Raw genomic sequence first — 20,753 nt, 5'->3', positions numbered from 1 at the left:
GGTAGTCAGGGTCTATATTGTTTATCTTCATTTTGCAGAAGGATTAATAGGTACAGGGTCACATAGTTAATGCTCAAAACTAGATTTTCTAGCTACAAATCATATCTGGCCTAAAGATCATTTGATTTTTATCTTCCACCAGTTAGGCTAATCTTGGTAACAGGGACTACTATAGTTGACCCCATAATGACTTATGATGCTATTTTGGGAATTTGGCCTTATTTCTGGTCAAATCCTCATGTCCATATCTCTAATGACTCATGAGGTACTTCTCTCATTGTATTATGGGAAATTCTTAAGCAAGGCTGTAGAATCATTATTCCCTAATTCAAGCATCATAATAGGTTTCCATTTGCTATTGTTATCTAACATCTTGGCTATAGAATGAATATTTATATCCCCCCACAATTCACATGTTGAAACCTATTCCTCCTAATGTGGTAGTATTGGAAAAGGAGACTTTGGCAGATGTGGAAAGCCCTTATAAAAGGGACCCCAGAAAGCTCCCTTGGCCCTGCCAGCCTGTGAGGACACAGAGAACATGGCTGTCAGAAACAAGGAAGTGGGCCCTCAGCAGATGCTGGATCTACCAGCACCTTGATTTTAGGCTTCCTAGTCTCCAGTTCTATGAGAAATAAATTTCTATTGTTTATAAGCCACATAGTTGATGATATTCTGTTACAGCAATCCAAACAAATTTACAATCTTTATTCATTTTACAACTCTGAAGTAATTGATATGATTTCAATAGACTTATTTGTAAAAAATAATCATTTTACAAGTGATTATACAATGTGTACAATGATTTTGAACTGTGGTGTTGGAGAAGACTCTTGAGAGTCCCTGGGACTGCAAGGAGATCCAACCAGTCCATTCTGAAGGAGATCAGCCCTGGGATTTCTTTGGAAGGAATGATGCTAAAGCTGAAACTCCAGTACTTTGGCCACCTCATGCGAAGACTTGACTCATTGGAAAAGACTCTGATGCTGGGAGGGATTGGGGGCAAGAGGAGAAGGGGACGACAGAGGATGAGATGGCTGGATGGCATCACTGACTCGATGGACGTGAGTCTGAGTGAACTCCGGGAGTTGGTGATGGACAGAGAGGCCTGGGGTGCTGCTATTCATGGGGTCGCAAAGAGTCGGACATGACTGAGCGACTGATATGATCTGATCATTGTATGTACAGGACTGTATCAGCAAAATAGTATTTTTTTAGAAAGAAAGAGTATACTTATTATTCTCATGTGGTGAAGATCTTATTAATACACACAATGCAAAAGCTATAAAGGAAAAATGATTCATTTTATCATATAAAATTTTTCTTTGGTAATAATAGTGATTACTATATTTTATGTACCCTAATGTAAAATCCTGTAAAATAGGTATGATTACAATCTCTTTTTAACAAGTTAGTATTTAGAAAGGTTAAGTAATTTAGGGCTCATATGGATAAATTAGTGAAGGCCAGGATTTAAGTCTGTAAGTCTGACCAAACTCCATGCTCTCTTAAGACTTGCATTATATGTAGTTTTCCTTGTATTAAAAATGCTTCATAATCAGAGCTACAGGATAAGAACTGACTTCAAGAAACCACATTAATTATATATTTACACATATATACATACCCACACCACTTCCATAATAAGTACAATCCAACAGAAAAATAGAAATATTGTTGTTGATTAGTTGCTACATCATGTCCGATTCTTATGACCCGGTGGACTGTAGCCTGCTAGGCTTCTCTGTCCATAGGGTTTCCCAGGCAAGAATACTGGAGTGGGTTGCCATTCCCTTCCCCAGGAGATATTCCTGCCTCAGGGACTAAACCCGCATCTCCTGCATTGGCAGGCGGATTCTTTACCACTGAGCCATGAGAGAAGCCCCTAAATAAACACACTGAGAGAGAACTCCTTCTTTGAAAACTATATATTTATACATATATACATATATACACAGCTTCCATAAATTAATAAGTAAAATCCAATAGAAAAATAGAAATATTAGCCATAAAGAAGAATGAAATAATGCTGTTGTAGCAACATGAATGGACATAGAGATTATCATACTAAGCGAAGTAATTAAGACAGAGAAAGACAAATATCATATGATATAACTTATATGTAGAATCTAAAAAGAATGATATGAATGAATCTACTGCGAAACAGAAACAGGATCACATGGAAAACAAACTTATGGTTCCCAAAGGGGGAAGCGGGGGCGGGATAAACAGAATTTGATTTTAACAGATACATATTACTATATATAAAATAAGCAATACGGGCCTGAATATATATATATGCATATATATATATATATATGAATCACTGCTGTACATCTGAACATTGTAAATAAATTATATTTCTATAAGAAACAAAATTAAAAAATAGGTGAGAAATAGAAGCAGGCAACTCATAACAGAGAAAACATGAATGTCCAATAAACAAATGAAAGCCCAGCCCCTCCGTCAATCAAGGAAAATGCAAATCAAAGTGACAGAGATGTTAGTTCTTGTCATTAGCTTAACAATTCAAAATATTGATTTCTGCAAAGTATTAATGAAAGTGAGAAAGAACAGATTTATACTTTCACATGCTGTTGTGATGGTGTATAAATTGACGGAGGCTTCCTTTAAGGCAACCTGATAGTAGTCATAATATCCATGTTGAATGTACCCTCCAATCTAGCACGCCTACCCCTCAGCATCCTCCACAGACTAAAGGCACATTCTATCAAGATGCATGTGCACTGATACTTGTCCCATTGTTTGTAATGGGGGCGAAAAAGACAGCGCTAGCAGAATGACTTGGATTTTCATGGAATACAAGTGAAAAAGAAAGTATGTAGGGTTGATTTAAACATACATAGAGACACGCCTTACCTCTAAGCAAAACCATACATATGGTTGTAAATGCATAAGTGATTACACACAAACACACTTGGGGAAGGAAAGAGTCCAGAAGGATTCTAGCACTTTCTGCCTTAAAGATTATTCTTAAGATTCCTATCACCAAATGAATCATCGTTTCCCATGAATATTACAATTTAATTTCTTACAAACAAAATACATAAAGATTTTTACTGGGCCTGTTCCTCCTGTGTTTTTCTTTTCTACTTACTGAACTTTGCTCTTCATCCAGGTCTCCTTCCAACTCTGATATATTTTAAAGGCTTGTGTTTCTGCCAGCAGTGTTTGGTTTTCCTTCGTTTCCCATCTTTATTTAATAAGCCCATTATACAAATATTTTCCCACAAACATAGTGTCCCCCTTTTCACCTTACTCAAGAAGAAACTGACAATGAGTTATGAACTCTAAGTAAGATCTCTGAAAATGTGGATAAACTCTACATTGCCTAAGCATTACTCATTTGCTCTACTAATAAGAATGGAAATAAACACACTGAGAGAGAATTTCTCCTTTAAAAGAGGCTAACATCATGCTTCTGATGGCAGGAATTGCCTTTGGTAATTATGATAATGATGATGACTTAGACACACAAAGTGTTATCCAAATGAGACCAGAGTGGAAGGGGACATGCCCTACGTCACCCAGCGTCAACACCCTGACACTCTACTTTGCTCCCTCTACTCTCTTCACTCATCTCCACGTGGCAGTAAGATCAGTTCAGGTTTCTTCAGATCTTTCGTCTGTCTCTGCCTCTGAGACTACTTAAAATTCTTTCTCTAACTTCCATTTCCTCACCTGTAAAACTGGGACGAGAATACCCTCCTTGGGTTGTTGTGAGAATTAAAATGAGGTCGTCATGCATCAGCCCTTGTGTGTACGTGAGGCTGTAACCATTGTAGCACATTGTAAGATTAACTGTCCTGCTAAATCACTGAGTCACATCCAACTCTTTGTGATCCTATGGATTGTAGCCTGTCAAGCTTTCTTGTCCACAGGATTCTCCAGGCAAGAATACTGGAGTGGGTTGCCATACCCTCCTCCAAGGGAAATTCCCGACCCAGGGATTGAATCTAACAATTTACAAACTCCCAGATACAGACTCTCAGTTGCTTTTCTTTTTAGGTGAATTCATCAAGCAAGTTCCTTAACATTAAGGTAGGGTTCCCTTGGGGTTCCCACTACTACTGCTTTGATTGTCCCTCTATAGAGATAAAATCATAACTAGAGATATAGTTAACTCCCTTAGAGATATAATCATAACTATGATTCAACTGTCACTTTGATCTGTAGGTGATGGGAAGGCAAAGGACTGGAGTCCTTAACTTTCATGCAGAGACTCCTAAAGCTATTGTCTCCGTTTCTCACCTGGGCTTCCTTCCTGTGAGACGAAGATAGAAGTCATAGATGATGGCAGGGGCCCGGTGACTGACAGCATTCCAGTAATGGGTTGTGATGTTGTTGGTTGTGAAGTCAGCGTTTGGCCTCCTGAAAGCTCTCTCAAATGGGATTTTTTCAAAGGTTGCCAAGACTTGGAGTCCTGGAGGGTGGGGGGGATGGGGGAGATTAAGTGCTAAGTCCAGGAGCATTGCAAATGCCACCCATTATGGCGGATGGCATTTGCAATGGGTCAAAACAATAAATAGTAAGGATTTGTTGTGTACAGTCAAGAATAATACTAAGATTTTTACGCCAGGCAAGTGGTCATCTGCAAATTTAAACAATGTAAATTGGTTAAGAATTGAATCCTTCACTTGAAACCTTTACCCTAAAACAACTTCTTGGGAAAATAGTTTTAGTCAATACTAAAATTTCAATTCAATTTCAAGGTTATCTAGTCTATTCAGAAAGCCCAAGACAGAGCCTGGGGGTGTTATTTCTTTGGTTGGGTCATCACTTGCAGAACAATCAGGAAAGTTTCTTAACACTTTACTTAAACTTTTAAAGATTTATGTAAAAGAGAGACTCAAAAATTAGGATTCCTTCATGTTGGTTCATTTTAAATACCAGTCTTTTACTTCTTTGGTATTTCTACTACTCTGGCAATATGTCAGACTCAATTGTTTTACTCTTGTCTCCAGAGTTTTTTTAATAAAAATCTTAAAAAGTATATCATCACTTATATAAAACCTGGTTTAAAGCTTTTAATGTACATCTGTAAATCAAATACTTATTTTCAAAAGGTACTCATTCTTTTGAACTCAGTTTTGATTTTATTTTTGTAGAATTGTCAAAGTTGCCTAAGTTCATTACTCAGTTATGATGAAGTTATCAATTATTATGATAATATGGTTACTGTCCTCTGTAAAAGATACTACCTGGAAATCTGTATGAAAAATATATACCCCATACAGAAAAGATTATCCAGAAACATCTGATCCTGGGTCTTTTCCTCCCAGAGGGATTCATGTTGACTTTACAAATCCTTAAGTGGGGTGATCATTAGACATTCATACCCCTCATCTACTTCTATGTCCAGCTCCTGCTCCCCATGTGCAATGAATAAATAATTTACTCTCTCTGGGCTTTGTGTGTAAAATAAAGTGAGAACTCTAGACTATTTTTTAAAGAATTTAATTTTTATTGTACCATACTTTCATTTCAAAAATACAAAGTTTGTAATGGTTTTGTGAATGAAAGGCTTTCCTCTAAATTTTATCCTTCTTGTTGAGTGTTAAAGTTAGTACGTGGCAAATAGAAAGCTAGATTTCTAATTTTAAGAAATCAGATATGCAACAAAGGTTTACTGTATAGCACAGGGAACTATAGTTAATATCTTGTAATAACTATAATGGAAAATAATTTAAAAAATAATATCTGTGTTTATGTATAACTGAATCATCTTGCTGTGCACCTGAAACACTCTAAGTCAGCGATAGTTGAATAATATATATATATATATATATATATATATAAAGAAAAAGGTTAATAAGTGGCTATGTAACATGGAACAAGCTGCAGTGATTTGATTGTCTGACTTTCACTGATTCAGAAATTTCTGTCAAAGCAAAGTTTATTTTAAGAACAGAATGATATCTATCTATTTACCTATCTATCTGAATCACTTTGCTGTATACACGAAATTAACACAACATTGTAAATAAGTGTACTTCAATTTAAAAACATGGAAAAGAGAGAAAAAGCAGAATGAGAGTTTTATATGTACCATAATCAAAAGAAGTAAGCACATTAGATTATTTTTAAGATCACTTTTAACTATTACACTGTGTATGTTCATAAAATAGACAGTAAGAATTTTCAGCAAGAAGAAGACTATTTTGAATCCCACTTATGGAATTTACATGTAGCATCTTTTGATTTAAGAACTTAAGTATCTTGGTTACTTTTACTAATGCCTCTTTTTATGAATGATACCTTAATTCTGTTACTGAGATAGAGGAGATTTATTTTTATTTCCAAATATTTCCAGAATTATTTCGCTATATGATCTAAATAACTGGATATGATGGTAATAGATAATTTCATTTTACTTTTACTGAAAATAATAACTTTGCAAATAGAATAGCGCAGTGGAATGCTCTGAATTGGAAATAAGATTCTAACAAATTAAGCACATTTAATTTTTTTCAACATCTAGTAGCTAAACAGCAATTAGATGATCTAAAAGTTTTAGATATTCATAAGAAAATCAGAAGCAGAGTACAAGATTGGTTAGCTAATTTTCTGTCATATGCAGGATTAATTCTAATTCAATTCAACAGGCTACTTTCAAGGTTACACTATGGCTGACTGCCTAAATTAATAAAGAGTATATCACTGACTCAATGATACCAGTTAGTATCATTGGACTTTTCTAAATCTACTTGGCCATTAATCATGGCACATTCTCAGTGATATGTCCAGGGGGCGAGGGCTGTGTGCATGAGCACAGTGGCCAGGAGAAGTATTTTATCACTGATATTGCTTATAATTACTGACTTTGGCTTGACTTTATTTGTTTTTTAAATCTCTACAGCCAATGGACCCCTTATTGCTCACACTCATGCCGCTGTTTCACTGGTCCCTTTCTTTGAGATACCACAGTGCATTCTAATTAACTCTACACATTTACAATTTGCAATTATTTTTCTGGTTTTACCTATGTTTTGTCTTTTCCCCCATTAGACTCAAAGCTCCATGACACTTTGTTTTTCCCTGTGGCAGATACTAATTGTGAATAAGCATTCTCTAATGGTTCCTTAGGTACCTTGCTACAGGCACTTACCCATTTTGCCCCAATTACAGGGATTGAGGTTGCCAGATGTACAGTGGTAGACCAATGTCGACTTAGGTCTGAAAAACAAAAGTTAGGTAAATACAAGAAAATGGAAAACTGATGAAAGAAAGATAAGGGAAAATAACACTTAAACAAAATTTTTTTTTCTCAATAATTCCCATGACTAAGGCACTCTTAGGTGGCTCAGGCAGTAAAGAATCCTCCTAAAATGTGGTAGACCGGGGTTCAATCTCTGGGTTGGGAAGATCCCCTGGAGAAGGGCATGGCAGTCCACTCTAGTATTCCTGCCTGGAGAATCCCTGTGGACAGAGAAGTCTGGCAGGTGACAGTCCATGGCGTCACAAAGAGTTGGGCACGACTGAGCGACTAAGCACAGCCTGACACACAGGCGCTCCATGCAACACTTTCATCTTTTGTTCCTTCTTTGGGTTAAAAACAAAATGGAAAACTAGGAAAAGTGCAAGTGTGTGTGTGTGTACATGTGTAGGAGGAACAAAATCCCAATAGGCTGACATATTTATGGAGCAATTGGAGGCAGCATGAGGATGACAAAGCAAATTGTATTTCTAACTTCTTGACATCTTTACTTTGCAAAAATATGGGTTTGTTTTTTCCTAAATCCAATGAAGCGCTGTTGGATTGGACAACATCTAAATATCTAACTTCAAATAATTAATAAAAATTTTGTTTACTAACAGAGTTAAATATACAAAAAACCTATTATTTTTCTTTGTACTAGAAAATACCTCTCACACACACACATGGTGATCTGAACTTTTGACTTTTATTAGGAACTGAGAAGTGAAGAAAAATATGCCCTCATTTCATCTACTTTTATCTTCTTTGCCTTAAAAAAGGAAGCTGTATTTTAGGTTGCTGAATAGAAAGAAAAGCTTTTCAATTATTGAAAATTTCATGGTTAAGTGATTTGAAGAATTTATTATTTTATGATCAACCAAGTACTAACTGGTATTTATAAAAAACTCAATGCCTATATTATGACATAACTGGAACTCTGTGAAATATCCAAACAGATACCCTCTCACATTTGGGGTCTTCTTCAGTAAAATTCATATATTTTGAATAGGTGCCCAACATAGTTACCCTCCTCCTCATCAAATCTTTGAAAGCCAGTTTAAGGATCCACTCCACACCTGTGAACTGCCGTGTACCATCCTACAGCCAAAGTGAGATTGACCACTGTGTCTGCTGGAATCAAATCTGCCACAGCCATCGGAGTAGCTCTTATGGACCGAAGAAACCCTTTCCCAGCCTGCACAGACAAAAGGACATAAATTATTGAACCAGGCATTAGGTAACAGTTGGGGCTAAAGTATATATCAGACAGATAGTATCAATGCTGGTAGTAATAATAACTAGCGCTGATCACTGCTTGCTAGGTTACTGTGCCAAGACTGACTGCTCTCAGGCCATCCAACCTCCCTAGCCAACTTAAGTGCCATCTCCAAGAACCACCATTGATCCTCAGGTTCCTCTTCAGAGTGAAATTCCTCAAACTTGTGAGGAGTTTAATGTATTTAGCTAATTAATAAACACCAAGAATAAAAGAAAAAACAAGAATAAGATTTAATATCTTAAAAATTAATTCATAAGATATTCTAAGAATTAAGTTTTCCCAAATTTCCCATTAATTTAACTTATCATTTCTTAAATGATGTCATTTTTAGCTAGAGTCTACTAGTTTATAAGAAGTAATAGGCACTAGAAGTTAAAGAAACGTGTTTTTAAACTGATAAAATTCCACTGCTTAACAACAACTTTTTATTACTTGTGGAAAAGGCCACTGTTATTTACTTTTTGTTCAGTATCTTTGTTTACCTCACAGATCACTGATGCTATATAGATGCAAGAATTGGGAATTGTTCATGTTAATAAATGCCATGTCAATAAATAAAGGAGCCAGTTTATTGACTTTTTGAAGTAATTGATTATTTACACCCTGCATGTTTCCAACATCAATTTGCAGTGGTCAGCACTTTCTTATATTCCTAATTTCTGTCTTCTTGTAACTGATTAACCTTCCTTTGGACAAGCATGCCTGCTAAGTTGTTTCAGTCTAGTCTGACTCGTTGCAACCCTATGGACTATAGCCCACCAGGCTCCTCCGTCCATGGGATTCCTCCAGGCAAAAATACTGGAGTGGGTTGACATGCCCTCCTCCTGTCCTTTGAAATATGGGAAATCAATTTGGAAAATTTTAGAAAATCTGAATGCATGTGTAGCTTTGCTAACAGTGTAATAAAACTCACTCTGGGATCATGTTAAAATAGCTATGTTCTGAGTTACTGAACACTCACTTCCAACTAAGCCTCAAGAGTTGAAGGCAGGTAGGGAACAGAAATCGAAAGAAATTAAAAAGAAGTTCATTGTTACTGTCTTTGACAAGTAGTCATAATTCACTGTCTTTTATTTGTATTGTAGTTCATGTTGGATCTAGTTCTGTGAAGAACAGAGGCACAGTCTGAAACATGAGATCCCTAACAAAATTTAAACTTATTTAAAGAGGTGAAGTCCATTTCAATGTCTGAAAGAGAAGAGTTGTAGTTCTGAGCCTAAAATGCTTCAGTGTGAGCCGGAAAGCGCCGCAGCTCGCAGGACCAGTCTCCCCTGCAGGGAGACGCATGCAAAGGTCTGCGGACCCAGAGGAGCGGTTGGGGTTTTCCTTGTCTGTGAGAGGATTAGTGTTCAAAAGTCATCAATTTTTATATTTGAAAAACTTGCTTTAATTGGTAGTCCTCTTTCTTAGATATATTGAGAAATTGATGTGGATGTATTTATGCATTTATATACTTTCTATCCAAATGCACATAAATTTAATAATCTTTGGGAATATGAGTTTTATCACATCCCTAATTCTAGCTATGGTTAAAGAGCAAAAGAGGAAATACCCCCATCCTGTGTTAACTAAGCATGGTACCAGAGGCTCAAAATTCTATCCAAAAATAAAACTCCTAAGTGGCAATTGATGATATCACAGTACTTCTATTTTCCTGATAATGATATTGACAGATAATTAAAGTAATTTCATTCTGCCTCTATTTTTCAATCAGCAAAACTGAAATAATTTGCATCAATTGTAGTGAGTAAAGGAACGCTTATGGTTTTGCATCAGTAAAGCTAAGCCAATATTAGAATTTTGTTACTGTCCCTCCACTACATTTGAAGTAGTTATTTCCACACCGTTATACATACCGCAATAATGAGCCCACTAGGTCCATTTAAGTTATCAACCCAACCCTAAAAAGAGAAAAGGGAAAAGACCTCTAGTTGGTTCCACATGTCAGAAAATCACAGTACCTTTGGAATATCTGCAGTCTAATCTTAAACTTCAAACAGCAACACTGAGACTCCAGCCAATAAACTGTCTAGTCCACTATTTCCAAAATTACAAACAGAGATCAGTGAGAAAGCACTGGATATTTTCTGCACTTGGTTTGTGGAAGAATTAAAATTCTGCCGGCATTTATTTCATAGCAGGAATCAAGAATAGTTGCAAGCTGTCTATGACATCTTAGGAGCTAAATTGGATCTCATCTTAATATCATAATCTGCTAATCAATTCATTTTCCTCACCTGGGCCTGATTTTAACTTCTCAGGGGAACATTTCAAACATAGTTTGCGGAAAATTGACTCTTACTTGACAATTGTAAGAGTCATAGCATCTTTCATTCATTCTATCTCAAGATCAACTTGTGTTAGCTTGCTATAGATGGTAGAGAAAATATTATCTTTAGGAGCAGTTAGAGAAAAATGTCTTTATGAGTTTGTCTCCTAAGCCCAAAGCAAGCCAGTTGACCTCATTATGTCTGTTTATCTTTGAAAGTCAAAATGTATAAGATGGGAAAGGAGAGAGAACTTGAAGGTATTAATATTAGTTGAGCCTTTTACTAGGGACCAGGCACTGCAGTAGACATACCACTGCTGCTGCTAAGTCACTTCAGTCGTGTCCGACTCTGTGCGACCCCATAGACGGCAGCCCATCAGGCTCCCCCGTCCCTGGGATTCTCCAGGCAAGAACACTGGAGTGGGTTGCCATTTCCTTCTCCAGTGCATGAAAGTGAAAAGTGAAAGTGAAGTCACACAGTCGTGTCCGACTCTTAGCGGCCCCATGGACTGCAGCCTACCAGGCTCCTCCGTCCATGGGATTTTCCAGACAAGAGTACTGGAGTGAGGTGCCAGTGCCTTCTACACTGTCTCATTTCATCAACCCTCCACAATGGGTGTGGTTAGCCCAGTTTTACATATGAGACAACTCATATGTCAAAGGTTGCATGTCAATAAGTAATGGAGCTTGGATTTATCTGGTACAAAAGCTTTACAGAATTGCTTCAAAAAAGATGGTATAATTCAAAGTACTTTCAAAAAGATACAGAAGTATATGCAGATAAAAATCATTATTCCTAAACTGAGGACTTTCTCTGAGCTTTACTGTTCCTATTTACCCTGGCAATTTGTTAACATTATCAATTTGGCCAGCAGGAACATTCTTGTATATTTAAACTATTGTGGAGAAGCCAAGAAATAAAGTTATTTCCCATGGGAATTTTGAGACTAGAGTTATTGAGAAACTAACTGAAGACTCCACCCAACTCTAGGACAGTCAGTGTAACATCAGAGGAGCCCGATGGTGAATAAATCCCGAACGAAACATGCATTTTGGTCCTCACATTTGCTGTACTCAGCTATATATACTGGAAAACAAAAAAGACATCAGAGAGAAATTGGACAGGAGGGATGCTGGTTCAGAAGCAAAGCGTGGAATCCAGGCGAGTGGGCTTACTGGGAAGGGCTCCTGCCAGGTTGCTCCCATGATGGAGGGCCGTATGATGGCAATGTTGAGGTTGCCACCTTCCTGCTGCACCACCACCTCTCCCAAGGCCTTGGTATAGGTGTATGTGTTAGGCCGATCTCCGATCAGTTTGGGTGTGATCTCGTCAATAATAGCGTCGTCTAACCACCTAAAGGTAGTCAGAGTGAAAAAGAACGTTGTCAGCATGTATTAAACAACATACCAAAAAGAAATTGTGAGACACTGACAAACAGAACTTGCCCATTCCAGCTTGAGTTCTGAAATTCGGAACTGTCAAAGGACACCAAGGCTTGAGTGTGAACCTATCCAAATGATGCAAGATGGATGAGATCTTTGCTCCCCACTGCTTAGCCCAACATTACTAGTTGAATCCTATGGCCTTCTGTCTCAATAGATTTATCCAATTGTTATGCAGTCTGCTGCTTGAGTGTTGTGTGCACGCATGCGTGATAAGTCACTTCAGTCATGTCCAACTCTGTGACCCCATGGACTGCAGCACACTAGGCTCCTCTGTCCATGGGACTCTCCAGACAAGAATACTGGAGTGGGTTGCCATGCCCTCCTCCAGGGGATCTTCCCGACCCAGGGATGGAATCTGTGTCTCATGTCTCCTGCATTTGACAGGTGGGTTCTTTACCCCTAGCGCCACCTGGGAAGCTCCCTGCTACTTGATTACATACAGCTAATTTCTATCTTCAATTATAGCCTCTCAGAGCGAATGTACCTATCAAGGTACATTCAATGAATGTATTGTGAGTGCCAGTTGGGTGTCCAACAGTGGGCTGGCTGCCCTGTCATGGACTTGAGCTGCTGTCATCAGAGGTGTCAGTGGCAGCCCCTCTCATTCACTATCGTCCAGTTAGAACCTTGGCACTAATCTTGAAACCTTCAGCTTTGATTTTTGTTTTAAATTCTACTTAATGCCTTAACAAAGAAAGGCAACTACATTTATCAGAACTTAACAATCTGTTTTAGAATCTGTGCACTGTATTTTGAAGATCTGTTTAGAGTCTATGCTAATAACTTGGTAACCATTTCCAGAGATTTCCAATGAGTTTTAAAGTGCTCTAATAACTATTAATAGTCTGTCAAGTGGGGTGAGAATAGCACAATGAAGCAACTTTAGTACAGTGACTATTGAATACCTCTACCTTCAAGAAGATCTGTATCATGAATAACTGAGTTACCATGGCACCAACCTAATTTTTTTTTTAAAAGATGTTAAAACCATTTTGATAATCCCAGAGTCTACCTGCTTTTCTCTAAGAGAGCAATGAAATTATTGTTGATTAAATATTGAATGTTTCTCTTAGCTGGTAGATCTATTTAGTGAAGCTTTGCATATAATACAGTTTTTAAAAATCACATGTCAGTGTGACTTTATAATTAATGTGTTTGGTACATTTATTCCCATTTTATTGGACCCAACACAATCATATTATTTTGATTGCAGAAAAATCTTATTAGAGGTTATCATTTTCCTCTCACGACAAATTATTGAGTATTTAAGAAGTGCTTAATGCCAAGACATTCAGAAACACAACTCTCAATTTCAGTATTGGAGAGGAATGTGAATACTGTCTGTTATGGTCTAGTCTTCCTTGCTTTGCGGCTATTAGTGCTGAATATCTTCTAGCTATCAAATACCTTCTGGTTTACACTGAAAAGAGAAAGGCTGAGAAGGTCTGAGAATTAAAAACAACTCCAAATACTTAGGAAAACAGAAGTTATTTCAATCACGTGGTCACTGAGTGTTGGAAGAGAGTGAGGGACAATCTAGGCGCCTCTCTATCTTTCTAATAATGTTACCTTTACCTCATCTTATTTGTGGGTCAGCAGTGGATTAACTGACCTAAGACCATTTTTATTTTCACCTACAAAAACATACAGGTTACAAAGAACTAGGTCTGAAGAAATACAGCCCAGTTTTAACAAAGCTGTAAAGAAAACAGGTTTAAGAAAGCATCGGACGCCAGCAGTACCCTCGGGTTGTATGTCCCGTGGCCGGTACCACATGCTGTCACTGCTGTTGGTGTGCCCGAAAAAGGTAACACTCGGAGGCTTCTCCAAGTTTGGTGAGTTAGCTCATCTTAGAAAATACTGGTTTCTAGGTTTCTAAGAACACAAAGCAAAAGAAGTTGCAGTGCTCTGTAGATGATCTGCCTTTACTATTTGTAGCTCCGCCATATTCTACTGTATCATTTTCTCATGTCCTCCACTGGCACTTGTGAAAAATAGCAATAACTGCATGTGTTCTAAAGTTTCAGGTGATGAGGACAAACAGGAACATTCACAACTACACTTAAAACTATTTGATTAAACAAAATGAGCTAACACATCTAACACATATTTAGTAAAACCGCCAAGAAGCATGTAGCTAGAAAGGTCACAGTTGGTTTTAAAATATCTTTTCTAATATAGCCAAACAGATCATATCTCACCTTGCCATTTCTTGGGTTCAAAGACATTAATGTAACATTCATTGGTTAAGTGATGCCCTTTTCAGGACCTAAAATCGGTTCATGTTCTTTATCAAAATTTGATTTGGAGCTGTTGCTTGTCTTTAAACTAGTAAATAAATTAGCATGAAAAAAGGACACCACATAAACCAAAGCACATTTCTGAAACTAAGTCAAAGCTCTTCAGGATACTCAAGGAGATGTCTAAACTCATGGGCTCCAAAGTCTAAACTTCTACTTAAATAGCTTTAAAAGAAGCAAAAAGTCACACACACACATATATACACAATACAGACAATTTCCTCTAAATATTACTCTCTTTTTTGGTTTGAAACTTATTTATTCAACTTTTTATATCATTATTTTCATAATTTTTGTATTTACTGATTGAAATAGCAAGAGGAATATATATTTTTCCTCAATTTTCCTGTGCAGCAAACAGGGCCAACCTAGTAGTGTATCAGGAAAAGCTTTCTGGAGAGTAAGTACTGGACATCCTGCCCCAGGGTAACCTCTGCTGTCTTTTCTCTGACCTGGAGTATGTTTGTCCCTTGATTACTGCAATTATCATGCTATATGTTCTTGCTCGGGCTTCACAGGGTAAAGAGTCTACCTCCAAAGCAAGAAATGAGGATTCAGTTCCTGGGTGGGGAAGATTCCCTGGAGAAGGAAATGGCAACCCACTCCAGTATTCTTGCCTGGAAAATTCCATGGACAGAGGAACCTGTACATTCCATGGGGTCACAAAGAGTTGGACATGACTGAGCAACTGAACACAAAAGTTCTTGCTCATGTCTGTTTCCCGACTTTACAATGAGTCCAGGAGTGCAAGGATTATATTTTTTTAATCTCTGTGTCCAATCACCTTACTCTCCCCAGGAATCAGCTAAATGCGTGCTCTTTCACAAGACAGTCATGATTGGCCAGTGCTGTCCAAAGTTTGGGAAGCTGAGATGGACAATGGTAGGAGAGAATGGGTGAACTCAGAAGGAGGTGAGGTTGTGGGGAGACTGTGGGAAAGTTAGAGAGGGGATGTCTCTGAGGAAATGAAGAAAAATTGGAACTTAAGGTATCCGGTGGCAGTGGTGAAAAGTTCTGGGACGCCGAAAGGCTAGAGGTTGGCCAACTTCAATTGGGTGGTGACTTCAGAGTAAATTTAACTGGCTCCAAAGTGAATTTGAACCACTTCTTGGGGAGAAGGGTATACCTGAGCCTAATGCTTGTGGTGACTTGGCCTCTGTATTACCCTATAGACTTTTATTGAGCACATATTGTGGGTCCAGTGACCTTACAACATGGAAATTATTCAGCTTATTTAAGAACAATTTAATTCTGCTCTGATTCATGTTGAAGTCTGGTGCTATTAAAAGTACACAGAATTTCCAGTTTTTTTGTTTTTGTTTTTGTCAGCTGCTTAGATGCCATCTTAATGCTATACAATCCTGACAATAAAAGCACAAATGCTAAAATTAGCTTTTTCCATTCCCCTAGAATAGATAAACAGGGGTTTCCACGTGGCTCAGTGGTAAAGAATATGGCTGCAAATGCAGGAGATGTGGGTTTGATCCCTGGGTTGGGAAGATATCCTACAGGAGGTAATAGCAACCCACTCCAGTACTCCTGCCTGGGAAATCCCATGGACAGAGGAGCCTGGTGGGCTATAGTCCACGGGGTCACAAGGAGTTAGACAGGGCTTAGCAACTGAATGAAAACAAACAAAAAAAGGTGTATGCAAGCCCATAGGCAAAGCAGTAGCCATGCCCTATTGGTTTTTCTTTCCACAAACGCATACGGGTTTTCTACATGTATTGCCATTCAGAAAGGCTCTAGTCCCCTTCACCATTCCATCTCAGGTGATGGGTCTCCATGCCTCTGGAGACTCCCCATGCTAACCTATCCCCTTTTGCTCCATAACCATCATGTTCCTAAAGCTCACTTTCATCAAAGTCTTTCCTTGATTAAAACAAAATGAAACAAATGGCCCAAGTCACACACACACACACACACACACAGTCCTCCCTCAACAGATCTCTCTGTCTGTAGAATTAAACATATGCAGGGTACTCAAAACGTCCACAGTGTGGCTGCACTCTATCTTTCCAGCTTGACCTCTAACAGCTTGCCTACATATAATCTATGTGATGCCAAAATGGACTTACAGCTCTGTCCCAGGCAAGCCCTAGGTTTTCCTCCTTCACTAGCTCTGCCATGTGTGTCCCATCTGACTGTCCCCCACTGTACACATTCTTCCAGTTCTATCTCCCACATCTGCCTTTAGAGTCCTTCAGCACCAGCAAACCCACTACATCCCATTTCCTCCACCACACCTCTGAGGTAGTTCTACTCTGTTCTATTTGCCTCTGACTGTGAGCTCCTTGAAAGTACAGTCCCTATCTTAAGAAAGCACCATTTAATCACATGGGCAAGTATGTGCATATACTAGAAAGACCGTAATCACATGGCCATGGAAAACCTTTGTGTCTCTGCAACTTACTAGTTGAGAGACTTGTGAAGAGTTACTTAACCTTGCTGAGGCTGTGTTCCTTTGTTAGTACATTAGCCATAATAGTATCAGCCCTACAATGTTATGTTAAGGAATTAAATGTCTGTGAAAGTGCCTTTGTTCCAAGTAATTGCTCAATGATGATTCATAGAATCCTTCCCTTCTTACTGCATATTTACTAGATTGGTTTAAGCATGCTAAATAAAGCACTAAGTAATTATGGATCCATTTTTCTGGTTCCTAACTCTAGTTATTTCAGGTTTTATACAGATGTAAAAGCTTTTTTCTTCTACACAGACCCCCTAAGAGGATTTACCTTGGCCTAAAAAGTATGGGAAGCATAAGCCCCAAACTTCTGTCCTTGTTGGTCAGCTATGAGCATTTTTAAAAATAAACATTCCACTTAAACTGTTATTCTGGAAAACTGGAGTTTGTTGGTCATCCCTGATCCATTTACACACATGAGTTTCTAAAGGTAAATATTACCAACTATGTAGAAGCTGGAAATATAAAGGCAGAAATTATAAGAATGGTGACATCATTACATCATAAAACGTCTGTGTTGGGATGAGGGGCAGAAGACAAGTGCACAGATAATCAGTTGCTGAACACGAAAGGCCAATTAAAAACATCAAGTCCTAATTTATTATGAAAATGTGTGTATACTAAAGTTTCCATAATAAGATAATCAAAATGTATCTTTTGGGAATGGTTAGGGACAAAGGTAATTCTGGATTTTCAGAGATGGGCTGAAGGAAGGGAGGGGCTGGGCTGTGAGATGGACAGAACATGGGGTGGGCTGAGAAGGACAGAAGTACGGGGCAGGAATGAGAGGTGTTGGGTTTGGTTCACAGTTCCATTCCCTTTATTAACAATGCCAAGCAGGATCTCTTCAGCCTGCACAATCGGGAAAGTTCCTGGCAAAAAAGTGCACACCCTCTTTTATTTCCCAGAACTGTAATTCCCATTAAATTGCTTCTCTGGAAAAACAAAGGTTCATTTTACTGTTTTATGGGTGATTTTTTTTTCTTTTTTTTCAGCTTTACTAAGGTATAACTGATGAACAAAATTTTAAGACAGTGCATATCGTGATGATTTGTTACACATATACATTGTGAATGGGCTTCCCCGGTGGCTCAGTGGTATAGAATCCACCTGCAATACAGGAGCTGCAGGAGATGAGGGTTCAATCCCTGGGTGGCAAGGATCCCCTGGTGTAGGAAATGGCAACCCACTCCAGTATTGCTGCTGCTGCTGCTGCTAAGTCGCTTTAGTCGTGTCCGACTCTGTGCGACCCCATAGACGGCAGCCAACCAGGCTCCGCCGTCCCTGGGATTCTCCAGGCAAGAACACTGGAGTAGGTTGCCATTTCCTTCCCCAACACATGAAAGTGAAAAGTGACAGTGAAGTCGCTCAGTTGTGTCCGACTCTTCATGACCCCATGGACTTTAACCTACCAGGCTCCTCAGTCCATGGGATTTTCCAGGCAAGAGTACTGGAGTGGCTTGCCATTGCCCTCTCCGACCATTCTTGCCTGGAAAATTTCCATGGACAGAGGAGCCTGTACAGTCCATGGGGTCACAAAGAATTGAACACGACTGAAGCAACTTAGCATGCATACATACATTGTGAAACGATTTCCTCTCCCCCCATCTAAAATTAATGTATTCATTACTCTTTTATGAGAGATTTTATTTGATCACAACGCTTCAAGATTTTCTTGCTGTTTAACTCTTGGTTCCTTTTTTGTAGAAAATGAGGACCACTGCAGTACTCAGAACAATAACAGTGGCTAGACCCCATAGGGTTACTGTTAATAAAAATCTCCAAGGGCAATTTTATTTTAACCAGAGGCCAATTACAAAATAGAGAAGAAATCAGAGAAAAATATTTTCTTAAAACAGAGCAACTAAACCTGGATTTAGGTGCAGTAGTATTTATTCAGAATAACTTTAATGCTGTCATTTTAAAACTTCAGAAAATTCTATCTGATATAGGAATTGTTGAAACAGTCATAAACAATGGTCTAGTTGGTGAGGGGCTGCTGGGATTTATTCAAAGCATTATTCCAAACTTAACACATTGGTTTTATTCCAACTTTAAGAAGACAAAAAGAGCAATCCAAAACACAGATAAGATGAGGGCATATATGTATTTTATATGTAAGACTTCACACTCTCAAATACCAGCTTGCTATGGAATTCTATTCCTGCTTTGTCTAAACAAACAAGCAAGAACACATCTTAGCCAGAGTGGTATGAACAAAGATCATCCAGTTCCATCAAAAACTTTTCATTCATTCAGCAATATTTGAGTTCCTACTTTGTGCTGGCATTGAAGAACAAGAAGGAACAAGAGACAGTCTCCTCCTTTGAGAATCTCATTGGCCACTGGAGATACAGACAAATAATCAGACATTTAGAATGACCTGTGCTAAATGTCATGATGAGGATGAGCACAGGGTGCTCTGGGAGCACGGGAATGGCCACCTGAATCCATGTGCTCCCAGCGGAAAGCTTTGATGTCTGGATAAGAACTTACCAGAGGAAGCAGAGGTAGAAGTAGCTTCTAGAGACAGAACAACCTAAGCCAAGGCAGAGACGTATGAGAGAGAGTACTTTGTGTGACTGCAGCACACATGTCAGACTGAGAGGGATGGTGCTGGACAGGTGGTTCTGAGTATAAAAATTTAAATAAATAAACCGTGGTAATGATGTTCTCTTTGTTAAAAAAAAAAAGCGTTAGTTCCTTAACTGCATTGAAATGTATTTTGTTGAGACAAAATATAATTGTTCTCCTAGTTCTGTTTGGCTACATATATGAATGTTTTAAAATAATTGTTCTTGGAGAGCAGTACATGACAGACAGACATAAATTTTGTACTAAATGTCCATTACAGTTTGATCATCAATCATATAGCCGATACCTGCCTTTACCAGTTGACATATGCTGGGGAGTGGAGAATGCCTGTTAATAAATCAACTCTTCCTCTGGGAGGTGAGCTTATTCTTTGAAATGGGGTGTGGGAGGGTTTGAGCATCTGGACACAGTGTGAGAGGGAGAAAGTGGTATGGAATCTCTGGGTGAACTGAATCTCCATTTCCTACCTTTTTCTCTGGTGACCTCTCAGAAAAATCAAAGGATGGGGAGAAGTCTGCTCCTTTCCTGGGCTTCTGAGTGCTCATTTTCTCAGTTGGGTCTGACTCTTTTGCAATCTTATGGACAGTAAGTAGCCTGCCAGGCTCCTCTGTTCATGGAATTTTCCAGGCAGGAATACTGGAGTGGGTTGCCATTTCCTATTTCATGGGCTTATCACATTCATAAACACCACATTTACCAAAAGACAAAGCTGTAAGAGGATGGCTAAACAGCATACAAATCATTTCCATCCTGAAAACATGTCAAGGCTTTAGACCTCGACTTTCCTGCACCAACTTTGACATCACAGTGTCTTTTCTCCAACTATCCTGAGAAATTCTGGACTCTGAAAGGTTCCTTTGCACCAGTTAAGCAAATCATGATTTATTAGCAACTTTAAGCAACCTCTGTCTCCTTTAAGTGACTTTCATTTTTCTTTCGTCCTGGTTATTTTAAAATGACAGGTAAAAATATCTGTTCTCAGAGCTGTATGAGATAAAAATGTTTGCCCTGAAGGGAATAAACTCTTGATTTAGCTAAAGCTAAAGAGTATATCTAAAATAGAAATAGAGTATTATAAAAAATTAAAATCTGACAGATCCACTGTGAGAGAGTATTTTCTCTGCTATAATATGTTTTATGCAGAGTCTTTTAAAAAGCAAACAAAATAAGGCAAATTT

At 38.4% G+C, this 20,753-nt stretch overlaps 1 protein-coding gene across 5 annotated transcripts in view; it reads right to left on the bottom strand.

Annotated features, from left to right (window-relative positions):
- Positions 1 to 20,753, bottom strand: part of FAR2 (fatty acyl-CoA reductase 2) — a 170,466-nt gene that overhangs the window by 11,939 nt on the left and 137,774 nt on the right. For all 5 annotated transcript variants that reach the window (XR_008712020.1, XM_055572897.1, XM_055572887.1 and 2 more), the window contains exons 5-9: positions 11,944 to 12,121; positions 10,355 to 10,399; positions 8,296 to 8,414; positions 7,130 to 7,197; positions 4,273 to 4,444 (exon numbers count right to left, since the gene is read on the bottom strand). Coding sequence is in view for 4 of the 5 variants with exons in the window: in XM_055572897.1 (XP_055428872.1) it covers positions 4,273 to 4,444; positions 7,130 to 7,197; positions 8,296 to 8,414; positions 10,355 to 10,399; positions 11,944 to 12,121 (582 nt within the window). In the remaining variant the exon portion in view is untranslated. The remainder of the gene's footprint in view (positions 1 to 4,272; positions 4,445 to 7,129; positions 7,198 to 8,295; positions 8,415 to 10,354; positions 10,400 to 11,943; positions 12,122 to 20,753) is intronic.

The sequence above is a fragment of the Bubalus kerabau genome, chromosome 1 (genome assembly GCF_029407905.1).
Source record: "Bubalus kerabau isolate K-KA32 ecotype Philippines breed swamp buffalo chromosome 1, PCC_UOA_SB_1v2, whole genome shotgun sequence".
Classification (NCBI taxonomy): Eukaryota; Metazoa; Chordata; class Mammalia; order Artiodactyla; family Bovidae; genus Bubalus; species Bubalus kerabau.
Note: the sequence above shows the minus strand (reverse complement) of the source record. Positions and strands in the feature narration are given on the sequence as shown.